At 39.9% G+C, this 26,428-nt stretch overlaps 1 protein-coding gene across 6 annotated transcripts in view; it reads left to right on the forward strand.

Annotated features, from left to right (window-relative positions):
• Positions 1-26,428, forward strand: part of STX8 (syntaxin 8) — a 242,540-nt gene that overhangs the window by 137,652 nt on the left and 78,460 nt on the right. For 4 of the 6 annotated variants that reach the window (XR_006890656.1, XM_046676081.1, XM_046676082.1 and 1 more), the window contains exon 7: positions 8,985-9,086. Coding sequence is in view for 5 of the 6 variants with exons in the window: in XM_046676081.1 (XP_046532037.1) it covers positions 8,985-9,086 (102 nt within the window). In the remaining variant the exon portion in view is untranslated. Of the gene's footprint in view, positions 1-8,984; positions 9,087-16,162; positions 16,352-16,870; positions 17,024-26,428 lie in introns of those variants that run through there. The other 2 variants (XM_046676079.1, XM_046676078.1) reach the window with 2 other exon arrangements.

Raw genomic sequence — 26,428 nt, forward strand, 5'->3', positions numbered from 1 at the left:
AGGTGCTTTTGCGTACACCGAGGTTAAAGATAAGCAGGCAGGCAATCCTCTGATGCTGTGAAGGGCGTTGCAGATTTCACTGCAACGTGGGAGAGTAAACGAAAAAATGGCTGAATAAGAGCTAGATGAAACTCTGACCAAAGGCATGTGGAGGCTTCCGGGCCCCCAAACACGTGTGAGTGGTGACCTTCGTTCGATGTTTTAAGAGCTTGACTGTCACACACTTGGACAGTTTTGTTTCAGTCAGTGCTGCCATTTCCATGACCTGGTCCCTGCGTTAACCAGCTGGGTGAGTGCCTCCTGACTCCTTGCACAGTTGCGTCTTCCTCTTGTCCATGCGCATCCACTGTGGCTTTGCTAGATTTTGAATCCTCAGGTCACAGCCTTTGTCCCTCACACCCTTTTTACTCCATTGTCTTCTAATATTTGGTGCTTCACAGGAACAGTCTGATGCCACTTTAATTTTCTTTAATTAATTATTTAATTTTCTTAATTTCAGCAGCTGGTAAAGCTGCTCTCCTCTGTCTACCATTTGAATGCTTCAGAATTTTTTTCTTTATTCTGAAATTCAGACATTTCGTGAGATATTTCTAGACCTTTTTCATTAATGTTGTTCAGAACTCTGAGGTTTTTTTTGATATGAAGACTTGGGTGCTTTTTCAGCTCAAGAAAAAATTATTATTTATTTGGTTATTGTTTCTTCTGTTTTCCTGGATCTTTATCCCTGTGTCTTATTTTTTCCCTCCTTTATTTTGTCCTCGCCAACCTTTTTCTGTGACTTCTGGGAGATTATTCAAGCTTGTTTTCTAAATCTTTTATTTATTTTACAATCTAGTTAACTGCCTTCATTGTGGTTTTTAATTTGACAATGGTGTTTCTATCTGGATACAGTGTTTCTAGAAATCTTACGTTATTCCCTCATTGTGGCTCTCTGTTCTGGTTGCATTGATTTAGTGTCCTCTTGTTTTAAAAAAAGAAACCAGTTTCTCAAGGTTTCTCCTTTTCTGGAAGGAATTGTATTTTCTAGAGAAGAGGTGCAAGGGAGGGGGAGAGGATGTTCCCTTGAATACTCCTCAGATGCTCCCTCATTTTGAGCTCTTTTTTTTTACACCTGTTGGCTGTTGCTCCTCTTCACACACACAGATCGGTGTCTGTCTATTGTTGGAAATTGGGAAGGGTTCTCTCTTAGCGCCAGGCCTCTGTTACACATTCTTAAGCCCAGATGAAGGAAGAATGAAAGGCCTTGGTTGATGGCAGGGAGGAAGAAGGAAAGGAGCCTGTGTTTTCTGCTTAGCCTGGCCTAGCTGTCCCTGCTTAAGTTGTGAGCAGGTGTAGCCAAGGGGATTTCTCCGTGGCCTCCCTCTGTTCGGGTGTGCTGGAGTTCCCCGCCACCTGCCCTGCCACAGGGTGCCACAGGTGAGTCACTGCTTTGCCTTTGCTGATTTGTAGACTGGTCTTGCCTTCTGTTCCTGGGTTCTGTCCTATATTTGACATCTTTTCCTAGTGTACGGCATTGTAAGAGGTCACCCCTCCCTCATTTTTAGTTTCAATTGTAGGGAATAAAAGGAGTTAAACTAATACCCTCAAGAAAAGCTCTATATTCCTTGTTTGTTTTTTAACATTTGTCTTCAAAGGTTGTCACCAATATATGTGAAAGGCGTAATATAATGACTTTATAACTGCCAGCATCTTTTATAAGTACCAAAAGGCACCAAGCTTATCTGAAAATATGCAGCACACTTTCTTCCTTTTTATAGAATTTATTGAGACTGTAATTGAGAGTAGGAAAAAATTATGAAATATAGTTGGAGTCAAATATTTTGATACCATATAATATATCTTACTGCTTTTGACTGTCAGTTTTATGTCATACTTTATTTTATATCATCCATTTTTTCCATCCTATGTTGGAATGGCATTTGGTGTCTCAAATTAACACATGATAGAAATAGAAGCCCCTTCTCAAAACCGAATGCAAATACCAGGAAGCAAAATATCAGTTTCTCTTTGGAGGCTGTACTGTCAGGAATCTGAAAGAGTCAGCTGGCTGTTTCTCAACCTGTGCTCTGAAACCTGTCTTTAATTTGCTCATAATAGAATGTGGTCAGGGGAATTCCCACCTTAGAAACTGGCAGGCTGCAGGCGGGAATTGCCCCCGGCTCCTTGCCCTCAGATGTTTTTTCTGGGTCATGATAACTGACAAGCGGAGGGATTCTATGAAACCAACCAAGAGTGGCAGTAGAAACCTTTTCAAAATTGATTTGGCAGTATGTTTCAAAGTCCACGCAGCAGTCGTAATCACACTTTGTTAACTTAAGCAAGTGATACATAAGAAGGAGAATGATAATGGAGGAAAGAATTCATTGACTCATTATGTAGAAATATGGAAGCATTCTAAGTTTCCCACAATGGGCTATTTGTAATGAATGTTTATTTAATGGAATGGATATTTTGTAACCGTTAGAAATTACAACTGTGAAGACTGTGTAGCAACATGAATGAGTACAAATGATATCATGTTAACAGGAGGCAAAAGGCTTATATATTGCAATTATATAAAAATATATGTTTATGTCAGATCTTAGAAGGAAGCACATAGAAGTGATTACTGGGGTGTTTGGATAACTTTTTACTTTCTTCCCCCCTCTCATTTATAAAGTGCTATTAAATAATTTTTAAAAGCTTAAAAATAGAGTTGTTGTTTTATTTAAAAAAACAGAAGAAACTAGTAAATAGGTTTATCAACCAAAATGAAAAACTTTTGTGTTTGGTCTGAGATTGAAACATTAACCCCTTCAGTGCTGACTACTGATTTTTGCTGAGCTAATCTGCTACAAACTTTTTATTTACCTCTATGTTATGAATATTTACAAATTTAAAAGAAATCTATCTAGAAACCCAGTTAATGTATAACAGCTAATGTAATATATTTAGCATCAGATAGGAAGTATTTTACTCTTGACTTTCTTATAGTGACAGAGCCTTATTAAGCCTGAATTTTATATTACATATTGCGGCATTAAAACATACCGTGCAATCTTCATGTAATCAGTTGCATGAGAACAAGGTGCCATGCAACTACACAAAGCATAACTGTTATTGTGGAATATCCTGATAGGACATGAGGATTGGATCATAAAAATACTCAGTTTCATATATGTACTAGATATAAGCTCAACTGTGTTCTGTGCTACTAGACAAAAACTGAAACGATGTATCCAAGTCCTTGCATCACATTTTAGGATGAGTACTATGCCCAAAGCATCAAGATGTCACAAGATCTAGAAATGCCTTTTTTGAGGATCTGCTAAAGTTTTCAGTTAATTGTCTTTAGCCTAGAAGAGAAAAACTAAGGAGATATGGTAGGAGAATTGTCTTGTGGAAGAAAGAACACTGGCATTGTATTGTTCTAGAAATAGCTAAGGTGGAAGTTGAAAGCAGGCAGATTTTCAGCTCAGTGTACAGAACCTTATGATAATTAGAGTCACTCTCCAGCTCAGCTGTGGCACTGATTTTCTCATCAGTTTCCATGTTACTAGTCCCTGGGAGTGTTCAGCAAAATGTTAGCCATCCTGCTGCCAGGGATATCGTAAAAAAGAAAGGAACTACAAGATAATAACATGACTTCTCACAGCTGAAATTTTATTATTCTAAGGCATTTGCTTTGTCTTTGCAGAATGCATGCATGCATCGTGCATGTGTGCCTGCTTGCCTTCCTTCCTGGAAAATCTTAGGAATAGCATAGTATTATAAACTTTTAATTTTTTCTGATTTATATTTTTAATTGAGGTATAATTTACATACTTAGTATTCAGTTCTGTGCGTTTGGACAACTGTATACATTTGTGTCACCATTTAGAATATTTCCATCATCCCAGAAAATTCCCTAATGTCCCTTCCTAGTCAATCCCACCACCACCCCGGAGGCAGCTACTTTCTGATTTCTTTCCAATAGATTAGGTTTATCCTTATGCTTCATATAAATGGAATCATGAAGTATATATGATTTTTATTTTATTTTAGCCAACATAATGCTTTTGAGATTTATATAGTTGTTGTGTTTATAAGTAGCTCGTTGTTTTATTGCTGAATAGTATTCCGTTATACAGATATACCCCGATTTGCTTATCTACTTTCCTATTGATGGCTATCTGGATTTTGTTTAGTTTGGGATTGTAATGAATAAGGCTGCTATTTATATTTTTGTACAGGTCTTTCTTAGAAATATGTCTTTATTTCTGTTTGGTAAATACCTAGGAGTGAAATTTCTGGGTCAGAAGGTAGATATTATGGTTAACTTGATTAGAACCGACAAACACTTCGACAATTACCTTTGTGCCAAATCTTCCCCAGCAAGTAGTGTCGTCAGTTTTTAATTTTAGCATTCTGGTGAGTGTGAAGCAGTATCTTATTGTGGTTTAAATTTACATTTCCCTAATGACTAATGAATGTTGAGCTTCTTTTCATGTACTTATTGACCGTTTGTATATCTTCTTTTACGAAACATCTGTTCAGATCTTTTGCCTATTTTAAAATTAGGTTGTCTGTCTTTTTTATTGTTAATATGTAGGAGTTCCTTATATATTCTAGATACAAATACTTTGTCAGAGATATGGCCTGCAAATATTTACCAGTCTGGGGCTTGTTTATTAATTTTCGTAGTGGTGTCTTTGGATGAGCAGAAATTGTTATCTTGATGAAATCCAGTTGACCAGTTTCTTTTCTTTTGTGGATAGTCTTTTTATGTCCTGTCCAGGAAATTTTCTATGTTTGATGGTTAGGTCTATGAACCATCTCAAATTAATTTTTTGTGTATGGTGGGAGGGAAGAGTCAAGGTTCTTTTCATTTCCTCATACAGGCATCCACTTGTTCCAGCATCACTTATTGAAAAGACCTTTGTTTCCGTATTTGACTGACTTTGTTGTTGACACCTGTGTTGAGAATTGAGTACACACACACACACACACACACACAAACACACAGGTCTATTTCTGGACTCTGTTTTGTTCCATTGATCTATTTGTCTTTATTCCAGTCCCACACTGTCACGATTACTATATATTTATAATAAAGCTTGAATTTTGGTTGTATAATACCTCCAACTTTGGGTGGGTTTTTTCTTTTCTATTTTGGGGGGGCAAGATTATTTTGGCAATTCTAAATCATTTGCTTTTCCATATACATTTTCGAAATGGCTGGACAATTTCATTTAAAAAGCCTGCTATGATTTTCGTTGGGATTGCTTTGAATCTTTAGATCAATTGAGGAGAGTGAACATATATCTTTAAAATATTGAGTCTTCCCAGTCCACGAAGGTGGTACAGCTCTCTATCTGTTCAGGTCTTCTTTAATTTCTCCCAACACTGTTTTATAGTTTTCACTATAGAGGTCATGTGCATTTTTTTGTTAGATTTATTTCTAAGTATTTGATGTAGTTTTTGATGCTGCTATAAGTGATACTGTTTTTTACTTTCATTTTTCGGTTGCTTGTCACTAGTTTATAGAAATACATTGCTCTTTATAATTGACTTTGTATCTGCAGGTTTGTTAAACTCACTTATTAGTTCTAGTAGTTTTTAAATAGATTCCATAGAGTTTTCTATGTACCCGATCATATCATCTGCAAACATATGTACTTATATCTTCTTTCAAATCTTTTTTGCCTTACTTTCTTGCCTTATTAAACAATGTAGGACTTCTAATCAAATGTGCAATGGACGTCATGAGAGCAGATGTCTTGGCCTTGTTTCCTGATCTTAGAGAAAACGTGTTCAGTGATCCACCGTTAGGTACAATGTTAGCTCCAAGTTTTTCAAAGATGTCCTTCATCAGGTTGAAGAAGTTCTCTTTCATTCTCGTTTTGCTGAGAATTTGTATCATGAATGGACACTGAATTTTGTCAAATCCTTTTTCTGCATTTATTGAAATGCTCATGATTAACTCCCTTAGTCTGATCATTGATTTTACATATGTCTTCTTTTCAAATATATGCATTTAGAGCAATAAACTTCCATCTAAGCTCTGCTTCATTTGCATCCCACAAACTTTTATGTTGGATGGTTGTTATCATTCAGTTCCAAATATTTTCTGTTTCCTCTTGTGATTTCATTTTTGTCCCATGTGTTATTTAGAGGTGGTTTTCTTAATATTCACATTTGGAGATTTTTCAGTTTTCATCACATATGGTGTTTTATCACGATGAAAGGTTCCTTTTTCTCTCTGGTAGTACCCCTTGGCCTGACATCTATCTGGTCTGATATTAATATAGTCATGCCAGCTTTCTCGTGCAAATGCTTTCTGTGCTTTATGTTTAAAATGAGTTTCTTGTGAAAGCATATAGTTGGGTCGTCTTTCTTTTTTTAATTCTGCCTGACGTTCTTTGTCTTTTAATTAAGGAGTTCGTCCATTTTTATTTAACATGACTATTGATATAGTTGGGTTTAATTAAATCTGTCACCTAGATATTTATATTCTTTTTCCCCTGTCTGTTCTTTGTTCCTCTGGATGTGCTTTCCTGTCTTCTTTTGGGTAAATTGTACATTCTTGGTTTTTAATTTTATTCCCTCTATTGAACTTTTATTTTTTAAGCTATACCTCTGGGAGTTGGGCGATGGTGTGTGTGTGTGTGTGTGTTGGTTTTCTTTTTTTTCTTTCTTTTTTTTTAAGTGATTGCTTTAGAGCTGTGTTGTTCAATATAGTAGTCACTGGCCACATGTGGCTATTTAAATTTTAATTAATTGAAATATGAAAAAATAAAAATATATCCCCGACAGTAGCATGGAGAATGGATTGAAAGGATTCAGGACTAGAAACAGTAACATAAGTTAGGACATTGTCTTAGAAACACTGGCAAAATTTTGTGAGATGTTAGTAACACAGTTTAAGAGAAATGGTAAGCTTGAGAGATAATGGGGAGGTGAGAGCTGAGTGACTCTTAAGAGTTCTAGCTTGGGCAGCAAATGAATAGTGCTGTCACTGAGGCAGGACAGATAGGAAGAAAGTTAAATTTGGGAGAAGATGCAGAGTTTAGTTTTAGAGACCTTGAGAGTCAGATGTTTGTAGGAATTTCAAGGCAGAGATAACTAGTAGACAGTTGACTGTATCGGTCAGGAATTATGGAGAGCTATGTAGGGCAGAGAATTTTCAGGTTTTTAATTTAAATATTGATGAACTGAAAAGTGTATAAAATCACCTTGTTAGTATTATAGAGTAAAAATGTACAGAACTCTGGGGATCGCCAACATTTAAGAGGAAGAAGAGACTCTAGACAGAGCTTATAGATAGATGGAAGGAGAACTGGGAGAGAGCATGTTACTGAATTTGAGGGAACAGAGAGTTATCAGTGAATTATTACATGGTGAAAGATTTTCTACGCAGGTGTTACATGGATGATATTTGACAAATTTGGCTTAGATGCACTTTTCTGAGAAGCAGCGAAGTGCTTTGAAATTATTCAGTGCTTTTATCTCTTAGACTCCATTCATTCTTTGCCTTTATCTTTTAGTATTTATTCTATCTTGCTGTGTACTAGGCTCTCACTTAGGGGCAGAAGATATAGAGATGAATCAAAGTTTCTGTCGTACTCTTTCTCTAAAGGAAAGACATACAAACAAATAATTAGAAGACAAAATATAAGGTCTGTAAGTAAAAAGAGGTTGTAGGAAGTGCTGCAGGAGGCCAGAAGGAAGAGTACCCCACTCCTCTGTGCCTTCACAAGCTGTTCTGCTTGCATGGATGGCCCTTTTCCTGCTCCATCCTCCACACGGCCGAAACTCAGCTCAAGCGTCATTCTGGAAATGTCCTTTGACTTCCCTGTTTGTTTTATTTAATTCTTTAAGAAAAATGGTGACTCAGACAACTTATTTCTAAAGCAATCACTAAAAAAAAAAGAGGAAGGGAGGGAAGGAGAAAGGAAAGAGAACCAAAATTGAAAAAATAATATATACTCATTATGAGAAATTCAGGCAACACGGAAAATACCAGAAGATCACCCAGGATCCCACCACCTAGAAATAATCATTATTAACATTAGATTAACATCATCCAGAGATATCTTTATAGGTTTGTACATATGAAAGGTTGGATAGAAATAATTTTACATAATTAATATCATACTATATATGCTATTTTAAATGTTAAGTGCTTAATTTCACTTTACAAAGATTAGCGTGAGAAAGATAAACTTCAAATCAAAGATTCTTTACAAGAGATAGTAACTACTAAAAGATTCTTTTAAGGTTAACAAAAAATTGCATAAAACATTGAAGCTTCATGATTGTATAAAGCTGTAAGTTTCTGTGTTTATTACTTTTCAGCAGCTTGATGGGACTCTGCTGTGAATGATGAAGAAATTAGCACCGTCAACTTCTTTTCACCCTCCTCCCTGGCCCTCCAGCTGCTTCCTGGTTTTCAGTTATAATTACCTTGTCACTGCTTATAACATTTATCTACCTTTCTGTAACCCAATCCATATATTTGTTTATTCTCAGCTCAGTATTTAAATGGATTCCATTCTCACCATCATCTCTTATGTCATGGTCTCTGGCTTCTCCATTCTAGAGTTCTTTATTTTTATTCACCTCTTGGTTGGCTAGATTTCATCATCAAGTAGTTTTCTTAAGAAGGACCCCAGTAGTCCCTGAAGTCTTCTTTACTGTCTGTCTGTCACCTTTATACTCAAAGGACAACTTGGCTGGGCATAAATTTGTTAGGTCATGCTTTCTTTCCCTGAACTTTTGACATTTCTGTCTCCGGGAATTGTCCTAAACCGTTTTTTTTTCTTTACGACTACTCCCCCCACACTCACCCCTTTTATGAATCAGAATTGCAGTTTTCCAAGAAGAGGCATGAGTTCTTTACCTCTTCACTCACAGCCCTTGGGAGAATTCTTACGAGGAAGGACTACCACCGCTATAATACTTTGATGTGAACCAGGGTATTTTGGGGGTATTAACCATGCACCTTTGTTTATTTTCCTTTCTAGAAATAATTGATGACCTTGCCAACCTGGTGGAGAATACAGATGAGAAACTCCGCACTGAGACCAGGCGTGTCAATATGGTGGACAGAAAGTCAACATCTTGCGGTGAGAGAGCTGTAGCTGTGGTTCTGCCTCTTGAATCACTCATGGATTTACCCTGCTCGATTTCCCACGTTTGTCTAATTACTGCAGGGATTTGCTTGCTCCTCTGACACAGAAGCACTAAAATTGCTCAAAGATACCCAAGCCTTGTTAAAATGAAATGAATTGTTATGAGTGCAGGGGAAGTATAATGCACTGTTAATTTTTTTCATTTAAAATAAGAAACCTTTCTGTGTGCTTGCAGCGAATAATAGTTGGGAAATTGTATGCCATCATGCAGGTTGGTGGTGGTAGATCTCATGGGTTTTTAAAGGCGAGCTCACTTACTTTGTGCCTCTTTTTGTTCACAAGCTTATTTGTGGAAGCTTGAACTGCAGAGCAGTTAGGAGCCGAGGTTCTGAAATCCAACAAATTTCAAATCCTTTCTTTAGTGTTGTTATCTTTGGCAGTCACTTTACTCCTTAATACCTTGTACCTTGTAAAATGGGGATTCACATGCCAAGTTATTAATCACATGGAGTGATTCTTAAAATACTGATTCCCAGGTCCTCCCCTAGAGATTCTGGTCAAGCAGGGCTGGGTTGGAGTTCAGGAGTGTTCATCATTTAACAAGTTCGCCAAGCTATTCTGATGCAGGTACTTGCTCTCTGCAGAAGTTCTAATGTAGAGTTTTGTGAGGTTTAAATTATGTATTGCCTGTGCACGGTGCCTTGCCCAAAGGAGAGCGACGATAAATGCTGGTGACAGTAGTAGCCATCACAATGATTGTTATTTGGTGCCTTGTCTCACAAAGGTGTGCGAGGTTTATAAAGCTAATACCTTTATTATAAATAGAAATACAACATCACTAAAAAACCTAATGATCGGAGCACATACTTTGCCTAACTTTTAGCCCTTTCAATATGAGAAACATAATGGGTCCCTCTGATCTATCCAGTTTGAGAACAAGGACCTCTGTGCAAGGGTCACCTGAGATGTACAGCCTGAGGAGCATTACCTCCCTTGCTGTGTTTGCTAGTTCCAGAAGTCTAGAACGACAGAGAGAGGACCAGGCAGATACGGACTCTGGAACCTCAGAGGAAGTGGACCTCTGAGGGCCTACCTGCTTCCCAGTTATCACCTGTCCTGCTCCCCCCAACCCCAGTTATCATCTAGCCGATACCAGCCCACTCTGTGCTTCTGCTCTGTAGGCGTGTGCCAGAAGCAAGGCCTCCTTGCTTTTGCTTTACCAACCTTCTCACGTGACTTCTATCCACAGAGACTTTTGTTCTTTGCATTAGATCCTGAAACTTTGGAGACAGAGATATGGATCCACTCCCACGTCTGTCTCTTATTATCTTTGATTTCTGTATAAACTTAATCTTACTGAGCCTTAGTTTCCTAAGCTGTAAAAAAGTGGATAACCTGGTTATCCAAATGAAATTGTCTAGAATGTGTAAAGTGTCTAATGCTGACCATCTTCCCTGGCTTTCCGTATTAATGTGGAGAGGCACTAGAGTGTCTCCATTCAGAGTGTGGCTCTAGAACCTGGACTCACATCCCAGCTCCGCCACTCACCAGCTGTGTGACACTGGGAAAGCCCAAACTCCCCTTCACCTCAGTTTTCCCATCTTTGAAATGGGAATAATAATGGTATATAACTGAGAGGGTTATTGTAAGGAATAAATGAATTAATATAAAAATAGAGATATGAATATAGATATAGATGATATAGATACAGATAGATACATATGGATATACAGCACTTAGAACATGTTTGGCACATAGGAAGCAGTGAGCAAATATTAGCTCTTACCTTTGTATGTCTAAGTAGGAAGAGTCTTCCCAATTAAATGACAACTTTCCTGAGGTCTTTTTGATGTGCTAAGCAATCATATTGCTATTAATTTGGAGTGAACATATTCATAGACACGTCGTATGCCCCTCAGCACATCATTCGTGAAGTCATAATGGAGAATATTGATTCTACTGTTGCTAATTTTTTACTGTATGGTATTACCTAGTTTCGGTATTTATACCCAGAAATGTCCATAAAATCTTCTGAGCTGAACTGTTTCAGAAATTTAGAGACTCCTAGAATTGCTAAAATACATGTTTTTAAAACTTAGTATCTTAAAATATGTTAACTCTAAATTTATCTCATGCCTTATTTGTATTTAGTTATTTGTTATATATTATATAATAGTTATATACTTTAAAATATATTATTTGTAACAGAATTATATGTAGTGACTCAGAAGGTAGAAGCACAGCAGTACAGTGTGGTAGATACTGAAAGAAGAAATTTCTTTATTCCTTCAGTGGAATTACTTTAGAAAAAATTTCTTCTCTTAGCCCTCCAAATTTTTCCTAATATTTACTTAGCAGTTCCATCAGTATCATAGATCAACACCCGAATAACTACCCTTATACCATTTCTGATGCCTGATACCTTTAAAGGAAAACTTAGTGCTTTTATATTTTTAGAGAGAAGTTTGTGATTATATATGTGTTTGTTGACAGACAGTGCTAGTTTTTGCATATTGATGAAAGTTCAGCATGTGGCCTCCAGAGCTATGGGGAGGTCAGGCAGGCATGTCTTTATGACACCTAGCAATTAACTTCTGAGTATTTCACTGGTCAGTATTAAGCCTTTGAACAGAAGGCATATTGTGGAATTTACTGAGTAGGTCTAGCAGCCCTTGGTAAAATTAGCCTGACCTTTTTTTAAAAAAATTTTTTATTGTGGTGAAATATACATAACATAAATTTTACCATTGTAACTGTTTTTAAGCATGCAGTTCAGTGGCATTAAGTACCTTTGCATTGTTATTGCCACCATCACCACCATCCATCTCCAGAACTTTTTCATCTTCCCCAACTGAAACTCTGTACTCGTTAAACACTAACTCCCCATTCCGCTCCCCCCAGCCCCTGGTAACCACCCGTGCTTTCTGTCTCTATGAATTTGACCACTCTAGGGACCTCACATAAATGGAATCAGGCAGTATTTGTCCTTTTGTATCCAGCTTATTTCACTTAGCATACTGTCTTCAGTATTCCTCTATGTTCTAGCATGTGTCAGAATATCCTTCCTTTTTTAGCTGAGTAGTATTCCATTGTATGGATATGCTACATTTGGTTTGTCCATTTATCTGTCAGTGGCCTCTTGGGTTGTTTCCACCTTTTGGCTATTGTGAATAATGCTGCTGTGAACGTGAGTGTACAAGTATCAGTTCAAGTCCCTGCTTTGTTGCGGATCTACCCAGAGGCGGAATTGCTATATCAAATGGTAATTCAGTGTTTCACTTTTTTGAAGAACCACTATACTAACCTGAACTTTTGTTTTGCTTCCAGCCTCTAAACTCTTAGGTTCTTTCTAGTAGTTTCTCTTTTTATCAGGCTGAGAGTGGCAGGCAAGTGGGGCAAAAGTTAAGGCCCTGGGCCCAGCTCAATTGGGAATTGTAATAGGAGACCCTTCCTATTATCATTATTATTGTTATTATTATTATTGTTGTTATTGTTATTAAACTGGGACCCCAAAGAGCTACACCCTTAAGATTAAAGTGACCCAGAAGTAAACCTGTCTTGGGGATTGTGAAGAAGGCAGCCTTGGCACGAACAGAATAGGAGAAGAAAAAGAAAGGAAAAAACTACAGTTCCTGATAGGTCCAGTTGTGGTCACAGAAAGGCCACACCCAGGGTGGGTTTGCACCCTGGAGGTCCATGCTCAGGATGGGCCAGGAAACCTCATAGCCTGAATGTGTTTTGAGGCACTCACCTGTTTGTTATAGCTCCAGGTGCCTGGCAAAAACAAGGAAATGCTTCTCTGGAAGAGCGCGTATTTATCCTAAGTCTCTAGGAATCAACCAAAAGTAATTTTTTCAGGGCAGTGACCAGCACACGGTCAAAGATAACGTAGCACACATGGAAACAGCACAACATGAGCAAGGATCAGCACAGGCCACCGAAGCCAGTCTGCACAGACATGCGGTATTAGAATGATCAGGCGTGGGTTATAAAGTCAATGATCCTTATTATATCTAAAGAAAGAAATGATAGGCTTGAAAGTATCTTCAGAGAATAGGAAACTATAAACAGTAACATAGAAGATTTGAAAAGGAATCAAATAGAACTTCTAGAAATAAAAAATAACTGAAGTCAAAACTCAGCGGAAAATTTGGTACTATCAGGAGAGAATCAACTAGAAGACAGATCAGGGAAAAAACAAACTGTATTCCCTTTCCATAAATTTACAAGAGGATATCCAGATGCAACTGAAGTTAAATTACCACCTTAATAAGAAAGGCATTTGGCGGGCAGGGGCTTGGTCCAAAAGCCTCAAGACATACCAAAGACTCAATCATCTCTTCTTCCCAAATGCAAGGCCAGATTGATCATTTTTATGTAAACACACGCATACGTACGTGAAACTGCAAGCGGGATATGTTTTAACTACTTAGGGGGTGGGAATTAACTCACTCAAGTGTAACTCGGTTACTGTCCCCATGGCACTCTATTACTGTTTAAGAGGACTTGAGTGAGCTGAGGACAGCAGCCGGCACATCGTCATTGTGGTTAAGGGAGTGCAAAAATAGGTTGTGAACCGTGAAATGGTCTTTTGTTTCCCTACTCTCAGCACATCTTCCTTGCTGATCCGATATATCAGTCATAGATGCTTTTGCAGTGAGGAAATTTCTAGTTATAAGTACAGACCAAATTGCAGGGGGGCCACCCACCAGGGCCTGGTGATGAATTTGTTTGTTCAGTTGTTAACAAAGGATTCAAGCACCTCTTTGTGAACCTTTCACTCGGGAGCCCAGGCTTTAAAATGTTTACTGCCATCTTTGTGTGGTTTTTCCTCCCTTTTCTTTACCCACCCCCACCCCAATAATGACATCATGTAGAAAACAATATTGATTTTTTTCCAGCTTCTAAACAGAAATTAGACCGGTATTTTCCATTGGTACCTGTATATATTTTCAGATCTGCTCCTTGTATGAAGGACATCTACATGAAAGCAGGATCTTTGTAATTGCGGTTTAAATATTCAGTGTGTCTAGACCTCATTAGAATTCAAAATAGAGCCTCGTCTGAGTCTGACGGACGGAGCCAATTGTGAAAGGCCAGACGAAGAGTTCTGAATGACTCCAGTTGAGGGACAGTGTTGTTTCTCAGCATATTGACTATTACATAATGTTGTCGAAGCACATTTATTGTGATTTCAGCAACATTTCAGTGATGTGGTTAGAAATTAGCCCAGCTGACACTGTGTTGACGCTGTCTCAACCTGGGACCATTGGATTTGGGTTTGCCTTCAGCTTTTTGGAATGTGCTTGTCCTAGGAAGGTGAAGCCGTTCAGTGGCTCGCAGCAGGCCGGCACAGCCTGGGCATGCAAACAGACAGACCTCGATCACAACTTGAGCTCTGCCCCTTACAACCTGGGTGACTTGGAGAGCCTCTTGCCTTCCTCCTCTGTAAAATGAGTGTCACAATTACTAGTACATGTGATTATTCTGCAGACTAAATAAGAACAAGTTGGATGGCATAGTGACTGGTTCTGGTGAGTCCTCATTAAACGCCAGCTATGTTAATATGTGGGTTTAAACTGGTTGGCGAGAGCCGCCTCAGCAGATAAGACTCAGAGCTCTCACCTCTATTGGAAGCTGGCGTAGAAGGGCCTTTAAGGAGAGTCGTGGTGATTTGAGTAAATTATGCAGGGATATTTTGGAGGTAGGAAGTTAGCATCCTCGTTTGATTAGAAATGGAGTTGATTTTTAAAGAATAAACTGAAATTTGGAATTTTGCAGCTGAAGTCCTTGACCACTCCATGAAAGTGGTGAACGCCACCGCCAGTACACATGCGATGGTGTTGGTGCTGCCTTACCTTTGGGTGACTCTGAACATACTTTCTCTTATGTTAGCTCTTTGGAACCTAAAAGAACATAGGTAAGAAACCGAGTTCTAAGTTGTTTAGTTTATTTAACTGACCTTAGAGACAATTTAATCACTCAAGGAATTATTTTAAAAACCCTACCACAAACACAGACAATTGATTTGGAGCTGACTGATGAGTGGAGTAGGTCTGTGCCCAGGATCCAAACCTGCGACCCCGGGCCGCTAAAGCAGAGCACGTGAACTTTAACCATTCAGCCACCTGGTCTGACCCCAATGATATTATATTTTTAGCCTTTCTATCTTTTTAAAATTTTATTATAAACCTATTTTTCTTTTAGTACCATTAGTACCATCCTATCAAATAGATGTACCATCATTTACTCAAATACACTTGTTTGGAGGCTTTTAGATTATTTCTGCATTTTGCTATATAAGTAATGCTGTATTACATGCGTAAAGCTGTTTCCACATTTAGGATTTTTTCTGTCTACTAGGGTATTGGTTAGGATGCTTCCAAAGCCAGAATCAGAGACTGGCTCTGTCTGTCTTATCTCAATGGAGCCCTGATTGGAAGGTTGTTTGGGGCCCAGAGAAGTGACAGGAAGCTGGAGGGCCAGGGGGCAGAGCAGCCATCCCTGGGTAGGGTGAGCGAGGTCGGGATGCTGAAACCAGAGTTGATGAGTGACACCACTGCCTCTGACCATCTCTGCCTCTCTCGGTCAGAGGAGGAGTGCCGAACTGGCCAGGCCTGGCTGCCAAGGGTGGGCAGAGAAAGAGTCTAGCTGTGTTGGACTTCACGTTGTGGGAGCACCCTCAAGATGGAAATGGGGGTTGGGTCTGGAAGCTGGGAAAAAATCAAAACAAAACACATTGTCCATTATGGGTATATTTCCCAAGTAGATTTATCTAGACCCAGGGTGGGAGCAGTGTTAAGCCTTTTGATATATATTGCCAAATTATTTTCTAGTGATGTATCAGAAAGCATCCCCCACCTGAAGTAAGAGTGACCGATGCTTGCTAAGATCCACTGCCTCTCCTCACCTCACTTCCCTTGAGTAACTTTTAGTATTTGAGGAGGTTCTGTCTGTCAGAAACAGCTCTTCTCCCTCGACTTCTGTGACACAGCATCCTCCCAGGATTGATCCTACCACTGCAGATGCTTACTCCTTCTCTTCCTTTGTTCTCTTATTTGTTATGTCAGGCACCGAGGAGAAAAAGTCAGAGAAGACGTGGCGCCTGGCCTCACGGAGCACTCGCCTAACAGGAAGGCAGCCAACTCAGGGCAGTGCACTGGAGGCCCTAGATGTTCGCAGGGCAGTGGGGGCAGCCGCACTGGGGCCACCCTTGTGCTCACCTTGAGCTCACAGAAAGTTGAGTGGAAATGTAACAAAGGCAAGTAGGAGAAAATAACATTTCGGGCAGTAGGACATCAAGGTTTTGAAGGAGGCACTAAGGCAGGAACCTGTACTCAGTTTCTCAAACAAGAAATAGGACTGGCTGGCTGGGATCAAGGCTGCCTGCTGGAGAGGTATGGAAAAGGAGGCAGGATGGTGAGGCTGGGACCAGACCCTAGAGAGCCTACGTGCTAGTTCAGTCTCCCTTTGTCTTTTGTTTTTTCCCTCTTCCCCCTTCTATTGAAGACAATGCTTAGGGCTCAGTTCTCTGCTCTTTTTCTCTTGGCACTTTTTCTTGAAGCTACTCCATCTGCTCTGTTGGATGGCTTCATAGGCAGCTAACAGTCCAGCATCTCAGACCCAGGCTTCACCTAAATCTCGAGGTCTGTGTCTTCCTCTGCCACCAATCAGTTTCTCTATTGCCCCCAGCACCCTCTCAGTGTGTACTTGTTCCTGTAGGCTCATTATCTTTATCCCCAAGTAAGCTTCCTCTTCCATGCTTCGTATTTTTTCAGGCTCAAAACTGCCTTCATCCCTTCAAATGCTTTCGGAGGCCAGACAGGAAACCTTCATGAATGAAGTGGGCCACTGTGATTATCTCCAGCGGCAAACTAGACAGTAAACAGCAGGTTTTTGCCAAGTGGGAATGCCAGATCATCTGTTTATTTTTTTAAGAGAAGCCTGAAATCTGGATCTTTAAGTGAAGTCTCCCAATATTTTAGTATTGACAATAAATTAACGTTTTAAAAAATTCCGTGTGGGCCAAATAAATCATGTTGCAATGTACTACTTTGGGACATCTCTTTCACTTCTATCTAGTCAGCCCCAAGGCCTATTTGAGAATACCTCTGAAATATCTCTCTGCCCTCTCCCTCGCTTTATGTTCTCATCACTCTATTTCTGGTTCTTGTCACATTTATATAGCCATCAAAAATAATAGTGAAGTCTGTTTATTGGTACAGAAAAATGTGTGTGATTGTAATCTTGATGATAAACTGTGGCCCCCATCTTCTGGTTTTGGTGTATAATTGCCGCAAACATCTACCCAGCTATCAGTATTAGAAAGATAAATAAGATGAGTCCCCCTCCTTAAGCTCCTCTTTTTTATCTTTTGGGGTTTTTTGTTTTTTTTTAAAAGATTGCCACCTGAGCTAACAACTATTGCGAATCTTCTTTTTTTCCCCCTGCTTTTTTCTCCCCAAATCCACCCAGTACATAGTTGTATATCTTAGTTGTGGATCCCTCTAGTTGTGGCATGTGGGACGCTGCCTCAACATGGCCTAGTGAGCGGTGCCATGTCTGCGCCCAGGATCTGAACCCTCGGCCACTGAAGCGGAGTGTGTGAACTTAACCACTCACCCACGGGGCTGGCCCCAAGGTGGGGTGGGGTTTTTTTTGGCTGGGATAGATTCGCCCTGAGCTAACATCTGTTGCCAGTCTTCCTCTTTTTTTCTTTTTTTCCTCCCCAAAGCCCCAGTACATAGTTGTATATTCTAGTTGCTATTTCTTCTGTGTGAGCCGCTGCCACATCATGGCTGCTGACAGACCAGTGGTGTGGTTCCCTGCCCGGTAACCAAACCTGGGCGCCCAAAGCGGAGTGCACCGAACTTTAACCACTCTGCCATCAGGGCTGGCTCAGCTCTTATTCTTTGGACATGCCTTTTTCAATTGATTTAACAGTGTTTCCCCCTGTAGAGGTATCTTCTATGTTTTAAAAAAATGACTTTTCTCCGTCATGGAGATAATAGATACCAAGTAGTAAAACCATATAGTGTAGAATTCTTAGGAGACCTGCTTCTGAAATCTAAGAGGATACAGTGACTCTTCAATGAATATGTTGGAGTTGCTTGATATCATTGTGGGAGCTAAAATGTACAACTCACAGACCTCCCCTTCTCTTGGCGCCCTAAATGCTCCCTCTCTCCTGGGCCCTTGGTTGCTTGGGAAGGAAGTTTGTATAACGCACCTGTGAAGTCTTTGTGGTCAGATGTCCTTCATATGTGACCACATCACTATTGTCTTCTTTGATTTTGAGTTCCTGCTGTGGAAAAGCCTGTTTTTCTGCTAACAGCATTTATTTGGGTAGAGGGAATAGGAGCAGTAAGTTCAAATGTTGATGCTTCAGCTTAATCCAGGCAAAATGAAGCCTTTGAGAGAAGCGCAAAATTGGAAAACCTTCATTTAATGGAAGGTGATTGATAGGGGCTGACAGCCTCAGAGCTGTCGCCGTGACCACCTCAGAGGCTGCTGCACTTCTCTGATGTGTTATGAGGCTGTGACTTTTGCTATCATCAAGGGGTCAGAAATGATAACAAAGTAGAATCATTTTTTGATTATTGTTTTTGCTTGGTGTGGTTTGGAAAGATAAGGTGTGATTTCCAAGAGCAGCTTCTATTGTTATGGAGTAATAATTACACCATATGGGCTTTGGTTGATGCCACTGCTGATGTGCGTGTTGTGTGTGTTTTCTGGTAAAGTTTGTTCTCCAGTGAATTCGTCTGCTTCCACCTGGCCCTGTGGGACCAGCAAGCACTGGCTGGGCGTAGGACTCTCAGTAGGCCTGGGCCAGAGTATGTTTTGCGTACTCAAAGTGTACTTTACTGCTGTTATCTGTCTACTTCTTATAGGAGCAGAGTGCCCCGTCATTGCCCAAGATATTTTGCCACCCCAGCTGAATCCTTCATGAGTTCACCATTACACTCAAGTGCTTCTTGTTCATATGTTGATTTTATTTTAGATTTGTAAACAGAAATGGAATGAGGGATTAGATTCTGGTTGTCACTGAAATTACTGCACCTGGGTGAGCCTGAGAGAGAAGTCACTTGATGTCCTTTTACATGTAACATCAATGGCTTAGACTAGATGGCCTTTGAGGTTTCACTGAACTCTGTCATCCACTTTCCATACCCCTTTGCAGAAAATTAGACACTCCTCTCCACCCTGCACACACACACCCACACACATCCCCAGTAAATCAGATATGAGCCAGGGATCCAGGCCAGACGTTTGTCGTTCTTCCCCCTTCATGAGGAGAAGCGCGGGCTAGAGATACTGGCAGAGCTAACTCGTAGCTGTAACAAACTTCAGCGTTATGTATTGCTGTGTCGATTGAAAATTTTTTGACAAATGTATAATTTTTCTCATCAGAACAAAACAAGAGAGATAGGGAAATGTGTTAATGGAAGATATGGAGAAAGTTTGGTAGGTTTTAGTATGTATTTGGCTAGGAAAATAAAGGAATGGGGTTATTGACAATGTTTCCTGGGTTCTGTATTCAAAATTAGTTGATGGAGATTCCTTCTGCTTTTCTCTCAAGTTGGCCTTATAGCTCTAGGGTTATTTTTAGTTACATTTTTTTAAGTGAGCTGGTAGGCATTTTTTATTTTTTGAAAAATATTCCCTAAAATTTAAGTTTTTAGTACAGGTTTCATGCCTCTCCCCCCTTAAAAATTGCAACTATAGAATGGATTAAATGGACATGTAGCTGGTTTTAGGGTTATTAAAGTCACAATTGTTCGTAAGTGGATTATCTTCTTTGCATATTATCAGAACAGAAATTCAAATATCAGATTGCCTGCCTGACTTTCTAGTGCTTACCACTCTGTTTAAGAGGCCCCCTAGCCCAAGCCAGTTATTGGCATGAGCTCAGAGAATGAGATAGGTTACTCAACAGCTTAGGAAAAACAAGAACCATTAATAAATAAGGTTGAATGGAAGCAAAGTTAAAGAAGGAGTTGTCCTATTTCTAGAAATTATAGTAATTAATACTTGGCCGTAGTTATTTCTAACTCTGTACGGAGCATCTCTCTCAGCACATGTGTTCTTCTGTCCACGAGTGGCTCGCCCCTCCTGCTTGCTGTGCACCATGCAGCAGCTTCAGAGCAGTGCCCACGTGCAAAGCGGCCCAGTTGCAAAGCAGTGCTTACCATCCAGAGACTCTGCCCTTGTGGCTGCTTCTTGGTCACAAAGAAACAGACACCCACTTGGAAGTGCACATGTTTTCATGAAGTTGGAGGGGTTGGGTGGTTTAAGGGAATTTGTGATATTCAGAAAATAGATAATTCTCCCTTACCAAACCCCTTGGAAATGCAGTTTTATAAGCCCTAATGTTAATTTTTAAAGAACTTGACCCTGGACTTGGTTGCATTGCTGAAAGTTTTTTTTTCCCCTAAAGATTGACACCTAAGCTAACAACTTGTCAATTGTTTGTTTTTTTTTTTTGCTTTCTCCCCAAAGTCCCCAATAGAGAGTTGTATATTTTTAGTTGTGGGTCCTTCTAGTTGTGGCATGTGGGACGCCGCCTGATGAGCGGTGCCATGTCTGCGCCCAGGATCCGAACTGGTGAAACCCGGGGCTGCCAAAGCAGAGCGCGTGAACTTAACCACTCAGCCAGGCGGCCAGCCCCCTGCTGAAAGTTTTCATCAGCTTTAGGGATCCATTAATCAGCTCCAACAGAACCTCATCAGTGACTTAGTATTTATTTTTTGGCTTCTCTTTTCTTTCTATCTCAGAGCCAAGCAATAATGACAATTTTCAGTCATTGAACCAGTGGTAAATTCCTTAGAAAAATTGATTTGGGGCTCATCTTAAATCACAGTTGGGTTTTCTCTGGCCATGAGTGTGAACACTGAGATCAATTTCTCCGGATTAGCAGCAAAATGGTCTTTGTATTAGACTTGGGTATCAGCAGGCCATGACACAGGCCTCCCCTGTGGCAGGCACCTCGGTCTCTCCTCGTCGCTCATGTTCTGTGCCTGGTGCTGAGTGCTCATCATCAGGCGTGCACCCTGGTGGGCCTTGGGAGAGCACTTGTCACTAAACAGCCTCCACGTGTCCTTCCGTACATCGATTTGTTCTTATAGGAGCTTTCTCCCCCTTTAGGCCCTTAAAGCAGTAATTCCTTTGACTTTTTGGATTTCTGAAAAGTCTCATTTAAAAAAAATTTATTGCAGATATGGATCTGATATTTCTCATCATTGTGTTAGCATTTGTCTGGTATAAGCTTTTACCTGTAAACACACAGAGAAATGGAAAGAAAACTGAAAATGGTCACTATTAAAAATTAATCCATATGGTGGTGATGGTTGCACAACAATGTGAATATACTTAATGCCACTATCTGTACACTTAAAACTGAGTCAGGTGGTAAATTTTATGTTATGTGTATTTTACCACAATAAAATTTTGTTTCGATTTAAAAAATGAATAAATACTTGATGCTCTTCATCCCATGAAATTATGATAAAGTTAGAATAATATAATTTCTACAATTCCTTGGCATCTTTATAAAATAACGTGCAATACTGTTTCATACACCCATTTTTTTATGTGATGTGGTAAGAGAATCTTAACTATACATATCTATATAGATTTGCCTAAGCAAAATAGGAATAGGAACAAAAATGGCTTTAAAAAGCAGAGGACACCTCAAAAATAAATGTAAGTGAATTCAGCATTATTGTTGCTATATCTTATTTTTGCGATTCGTATTACCATCAGTAAAGCACAGTTACTGATTACTGATAGACGCCTACATCCAAAATATTGGCAATTTATTTTTGAAACTTGAAAAGAGAGTTTTATGGCTGGAATGCTTGATTTCAGCCTTCTCTATTCCTATTATCAGCCCTCTGGTGTTATACTTTTTATATAATTTCAGTGACATCTACTCTTTTTAGCATATTATTTATATCCTTAATAAATAAGGGATGCTTTTTAATCCATTTTGCTACTCTGACTTCCATTTGTTTGTAGATAATGCAGCTTCTAAGAGTCAGGGGGTGTGCATTCTCATTTTAATTAGACAACAGGCAAATCTTACGGTGACATTGCATTTGTTTTACACTTGCTCTTCCTTAGAAGGGTTAAACTTCCAGTACTCCCAAAAAATACTTACCCTCTTGTGATCCAAATTTACATCTCTTCTGCCTGCTTTTCCAACTCTGCTTCTCTTTCTTTCTTTTCCTTTTTCTGGCTTCCATCCTTCCTTCCTCTTCTTCTTCCTTCCTTCTTATATTTTCGGTAGCATGCGATGGCCACAATCAATTTAATGGTCAGAATATGCTGGAGTTGAAATATTTCTCTCTCCCCTTAAAAAACTACCTTTATTTCCAGTGGCATAAATTCTAGATCTGAGGCAAATTTTTCAGAACAAAAGCCCTTTTAGCCTATCAGTACTAAATAAACATATTTCTAAGCACTTTACAAAGTGGAGACCATGACTGTGATCTAATTTTACATGTAAAGGGAGGGAAAAAGGAGGACCAACTGGAAGGAGCCTCTGCTTGTCCTGTGGCTGCTTCTGCAAACTCTTACTAAGCGGAACGTAACATCAGTTGTCTCTGGCAAATTAGAAGATTTAGCTATTTAAAGGCATATATGGGTTTTTTGGAAAAAGAGAAATAAAATTACTACTGATTATACCAATAGTAACCCTCAAAATGGAGCCAGTTGTTTTACTATTTAGGTTTTCTGTCCAAGGTGACTTACAAACTTGTTTGTTTACGCTGCTCATTTCAGAAGAGCCCAATCAGGGGACCCTGGCCTTGCTGAATGCCTGGAAAACTGTTCAGTTTGTAGGTGACGAAAAGTAATAAGGAGCTTTTTTGAGGATTTATTTTTAGTCATTTGAGATTCTCTATTCAACCTTTCCTCCCAGGGCTGATGTGTTTATTTTGAGGGTAGTAACTCCACAGACAGTAATATCTCTTTTCCTTCATATTAATGTTCAAAGTCGGGCTCAGGCTCCTTCACTCCAGTGACAGGATGCTGTAAATAATCCTAAGTAGGTTTCCCTGGGCAAACAGCCCTGTAGCACTGGCAGCCCCCAAGGGGCTCACTCTCATGGGCTCTGGTCTTTGACATCAGCCAATCAAGTAGAGCCCTAACTTCCCATCTTGAAGTTGCGTCTCTGGCTGTGGGATGCTGGGCACTTCCTGTACTCCCTTATTCTCCCTCTCTCCTCTCTTTCTAGTCTTTTCTTTTTTTCTTCCTTTTTTCCTGTTTTCGTTCAGTTCCAGTCTTCCTCTCTCCACTCCCCTTCTCTATTCATCATCTCAGTCAAGAATATACCTTTTAGGGGCTGGCCTGGTGGCGCAGAGGTTGTTTGCATGTTCCACTTTGATGGCCTCGAGTTTGCTAGTTCAGATCCCAGGTACGGACCTATGCACCGCTTATCAAGCCATGCCGTGGCAGGCGTCCCACATATAAAAAGTAGAGGAAGATGAGCACAGGTGTTAGCTCAGGGCCAGTCTTCCTCAGCAGAAAGAGGAGGATTAGCAGCAGATATGTGCTCAGTGCTAATCTTCCTCAAAAAAAAAAAAAAGACCTTTTAAAGGTCTCACTCCACAGCCTCATCTCACTCTCTCAGCCAGCATCCATAAAACCCTGCCATCCTCTGGTTTGTTTTGTCTGTCCCAGCCAGCCACTTTCTCTCCTTGATGTGTCACAGAGCATGGAGCCATCTGGAAGTGTGTTATAGAATGTAACAGAATATAGGAATAGTCCAAGGAGTGCATTTAAAAAATGTTGTTATATAATATCTTTATGATATACTCTGCAACTTACTTTTTAAAAATATCTTCTACATACATTTTCTTGCCACTTCCATTACTCATTTTAAAGTGTGTTGAAGATAGTGAATTAGCACCTGATGCTGTAGCATGGCTGCGTTTTGCAAAATTGAAGACTGAAGCAGCCTTTGCCCAAGTCAGTTTCATCTCCTTATTAAAAGGTGTTTTTGTCTTTTGGTCATCTTAGCAGTTGGCCAACCATTTTTGTCTCAGTCAAGCTTTACGGGGAAAGGTCTGTCATGCCTTTAGCTACATAGTTTGGAAACTGGTGGATATCCTCTTAATTTGGGACTTTGTGTTAGGGTAACTTTGCCATGTTCAAGAGATGTATAACTTTATTGATAAAATAATTAAAGTCAGATTATACTTTTGCAATCTTAACCATAGATGAGGCATTGTGCTCTTCGCTCTTTCTGGTAATGAGCACTTCTAGAGGCTTTAAAAAATTTTATTTTATCCCTCAGGGAGGCTCTCTCAGCTAGGGGCCAGTCAGGAAAAAGAGTAATCATACTAGGTATTTCACCCAGGGAAGACTTAGTACAGAGAACTTGCTGCAGTACTGCTGGAAGGACCCAGAGAATAAAGAGGGGAGGGGGAAGTGACTCAGAAATCAGGGACTGCGTGCAGCCGCTACCGCCCGTAGACCCGGAGAAGGAAGGTGCGGAAGCGGTGTTCCAGAGCCCAGGAGCATGCTCATGGCTGCTCTCCTGGGACTGCTGCTCAGCCAGTGCTGGAACTGCCGAGGAGGGGTCTCTTGGCCCGTGCTGGGACCGTGAGGAGATGCCACCAGACCAGAGCAGGGCTGCTTTGCTGGTTCTGAGTCTGCTAAAGAGAGGCTCCCATGGGATCACTCGGGGACTGTAGACACTTGACAGAGATACTGCTAGAAGCAGACGTGGAAAGAACAGTTTCATCCTTCTTCTTGCATTCTGAACTCCTACCAGTACCTTATTTTGGCAGAACATAACAGGAAGCTAGCTGGCAAGGGAGCCTGGGAAAAGTAGTTTGCAGACTCCAAGCCCCAGCACGACAGAACAGAATAGAGAAGAGCAGGTGTGGAGCTGGGAGGCAACAGGTAACACCTGGCACATAGGCTCTTTCCATGGGGACCGTGGAGATGTTCTGTCTATATCTCACTGAAAATCGTCTGAGATGTTTTCCCAGCCTTTGATGTTTCTTTCAGAATTATTAGGTTCTCTGTGGACCTGTTGAATCAGAAAAGGTTTATATGTATTCTAAAGAACTGTTTGGTTAGAGCCGTTCATCCCAGGCAATATGAATTTCAGAAAACCAAAAAATATATAGATTGTCATTAACAGAAGAAACAGTGTTGTCACATTAAGCACATTAATCATTACTGGAAGAAATGATGCCATTTCCACTGCTTGGCAAATGGACCTCCCACCTACATATTAAATAACTTATAGATATGAACAAATGTACAACAGTTGACTTAATGTCTTATAATTAGATTTCCTTTCTGTCTCTTTGTGGAAGAAAGAACTATGAGAAGTTGCCTGTGAAAAAGGTGACAAACAGAAAGGACCACTGGCCACCCTGCAGTTTTAAAGATTGGAAGGTAAAGTTGAAGAAATCTTCCAGAAATCAGAACGAAAAGACAAGACAGGATATAAAAATTAGAGAATCAGTCCAAGATCCAAATAAGAGGAATGTCACAAAGAAAACAGGAGCAAGGAAATTTTCAAAGGAAAAAATGCAATAAATTTCTTTAGAACTAAGGGACAGGAGTGACCATATTTAAAGAGTAGCCAGCTTAGTAAGTGAAAAAAAGACCCATGTCAAGACACAGCATAATGAAATTTCAAAACATCCACATAAAGAGAAGTACCTATAAGCTTCCTAGAGTTGGGGGACGGGGTGCAGGGTGGTGGAGGGAGATCACGTTCAAAGGATCTGAAATCAGAATGGCATCCAGTATGGTATCTCAGCAGAAACGCTGGATGGTAGTGGAGTATTGCAGGAAGCTCCTGGCAGATGAACTTTACCTCAATGATGAGTAACTCCAGAAAGGAGATCTGTGATGCCAGAAATGAGGGAGAGAAATAAAGAGAATTCCCTGGATGATAGCTTTGGGAAGACCCAGGAAATCAACTGTTCAACAGACCAAGAGACCATCGTTCTAGAGGAGAGCTAGAGGTCAGGGGAGAAAATAAAATGATGTTTTCATGCATGAGAAATTGTACTGAGAGGCTGCTGGAGCCTGAAATTTAGTAGGAGGGAATCTAAGCAATTGAAAAAGAAAGGCAGTTATTAACTCCAGGAAAACAAAAAGTAATACAAAAAAGGAAACATAATTATAATGTGTTACTTAAGAGTGAGTCTTTCTGCATCCATAATAATGTGGGCATTAGTTGTTAATATTACCAAAATGTATGATTTAACTAAGGAAGATGAGAAAGGGAAGAGATGGAGTGTGGGAGAGCTAAGTCCTCCTTATAATGAAAGAGGAAATGACTATCCAGTGTCTAAAACTGATGGAAT

The sequence above is a fragment of the Equus quagga genome, chromosome 11 (assembly GCF_021613505.1).
Source record: "Equus quagga isolate Etosha38 chromosome 11, UCLA_HA_Equagga_1.0, whole genome shotgun sequence".
Lineage (NCBI taxonomy): Eukaryota > Metazoa > Chordata > Mammalia > Perissodactyla > Equidae > Equus > Equus quagga.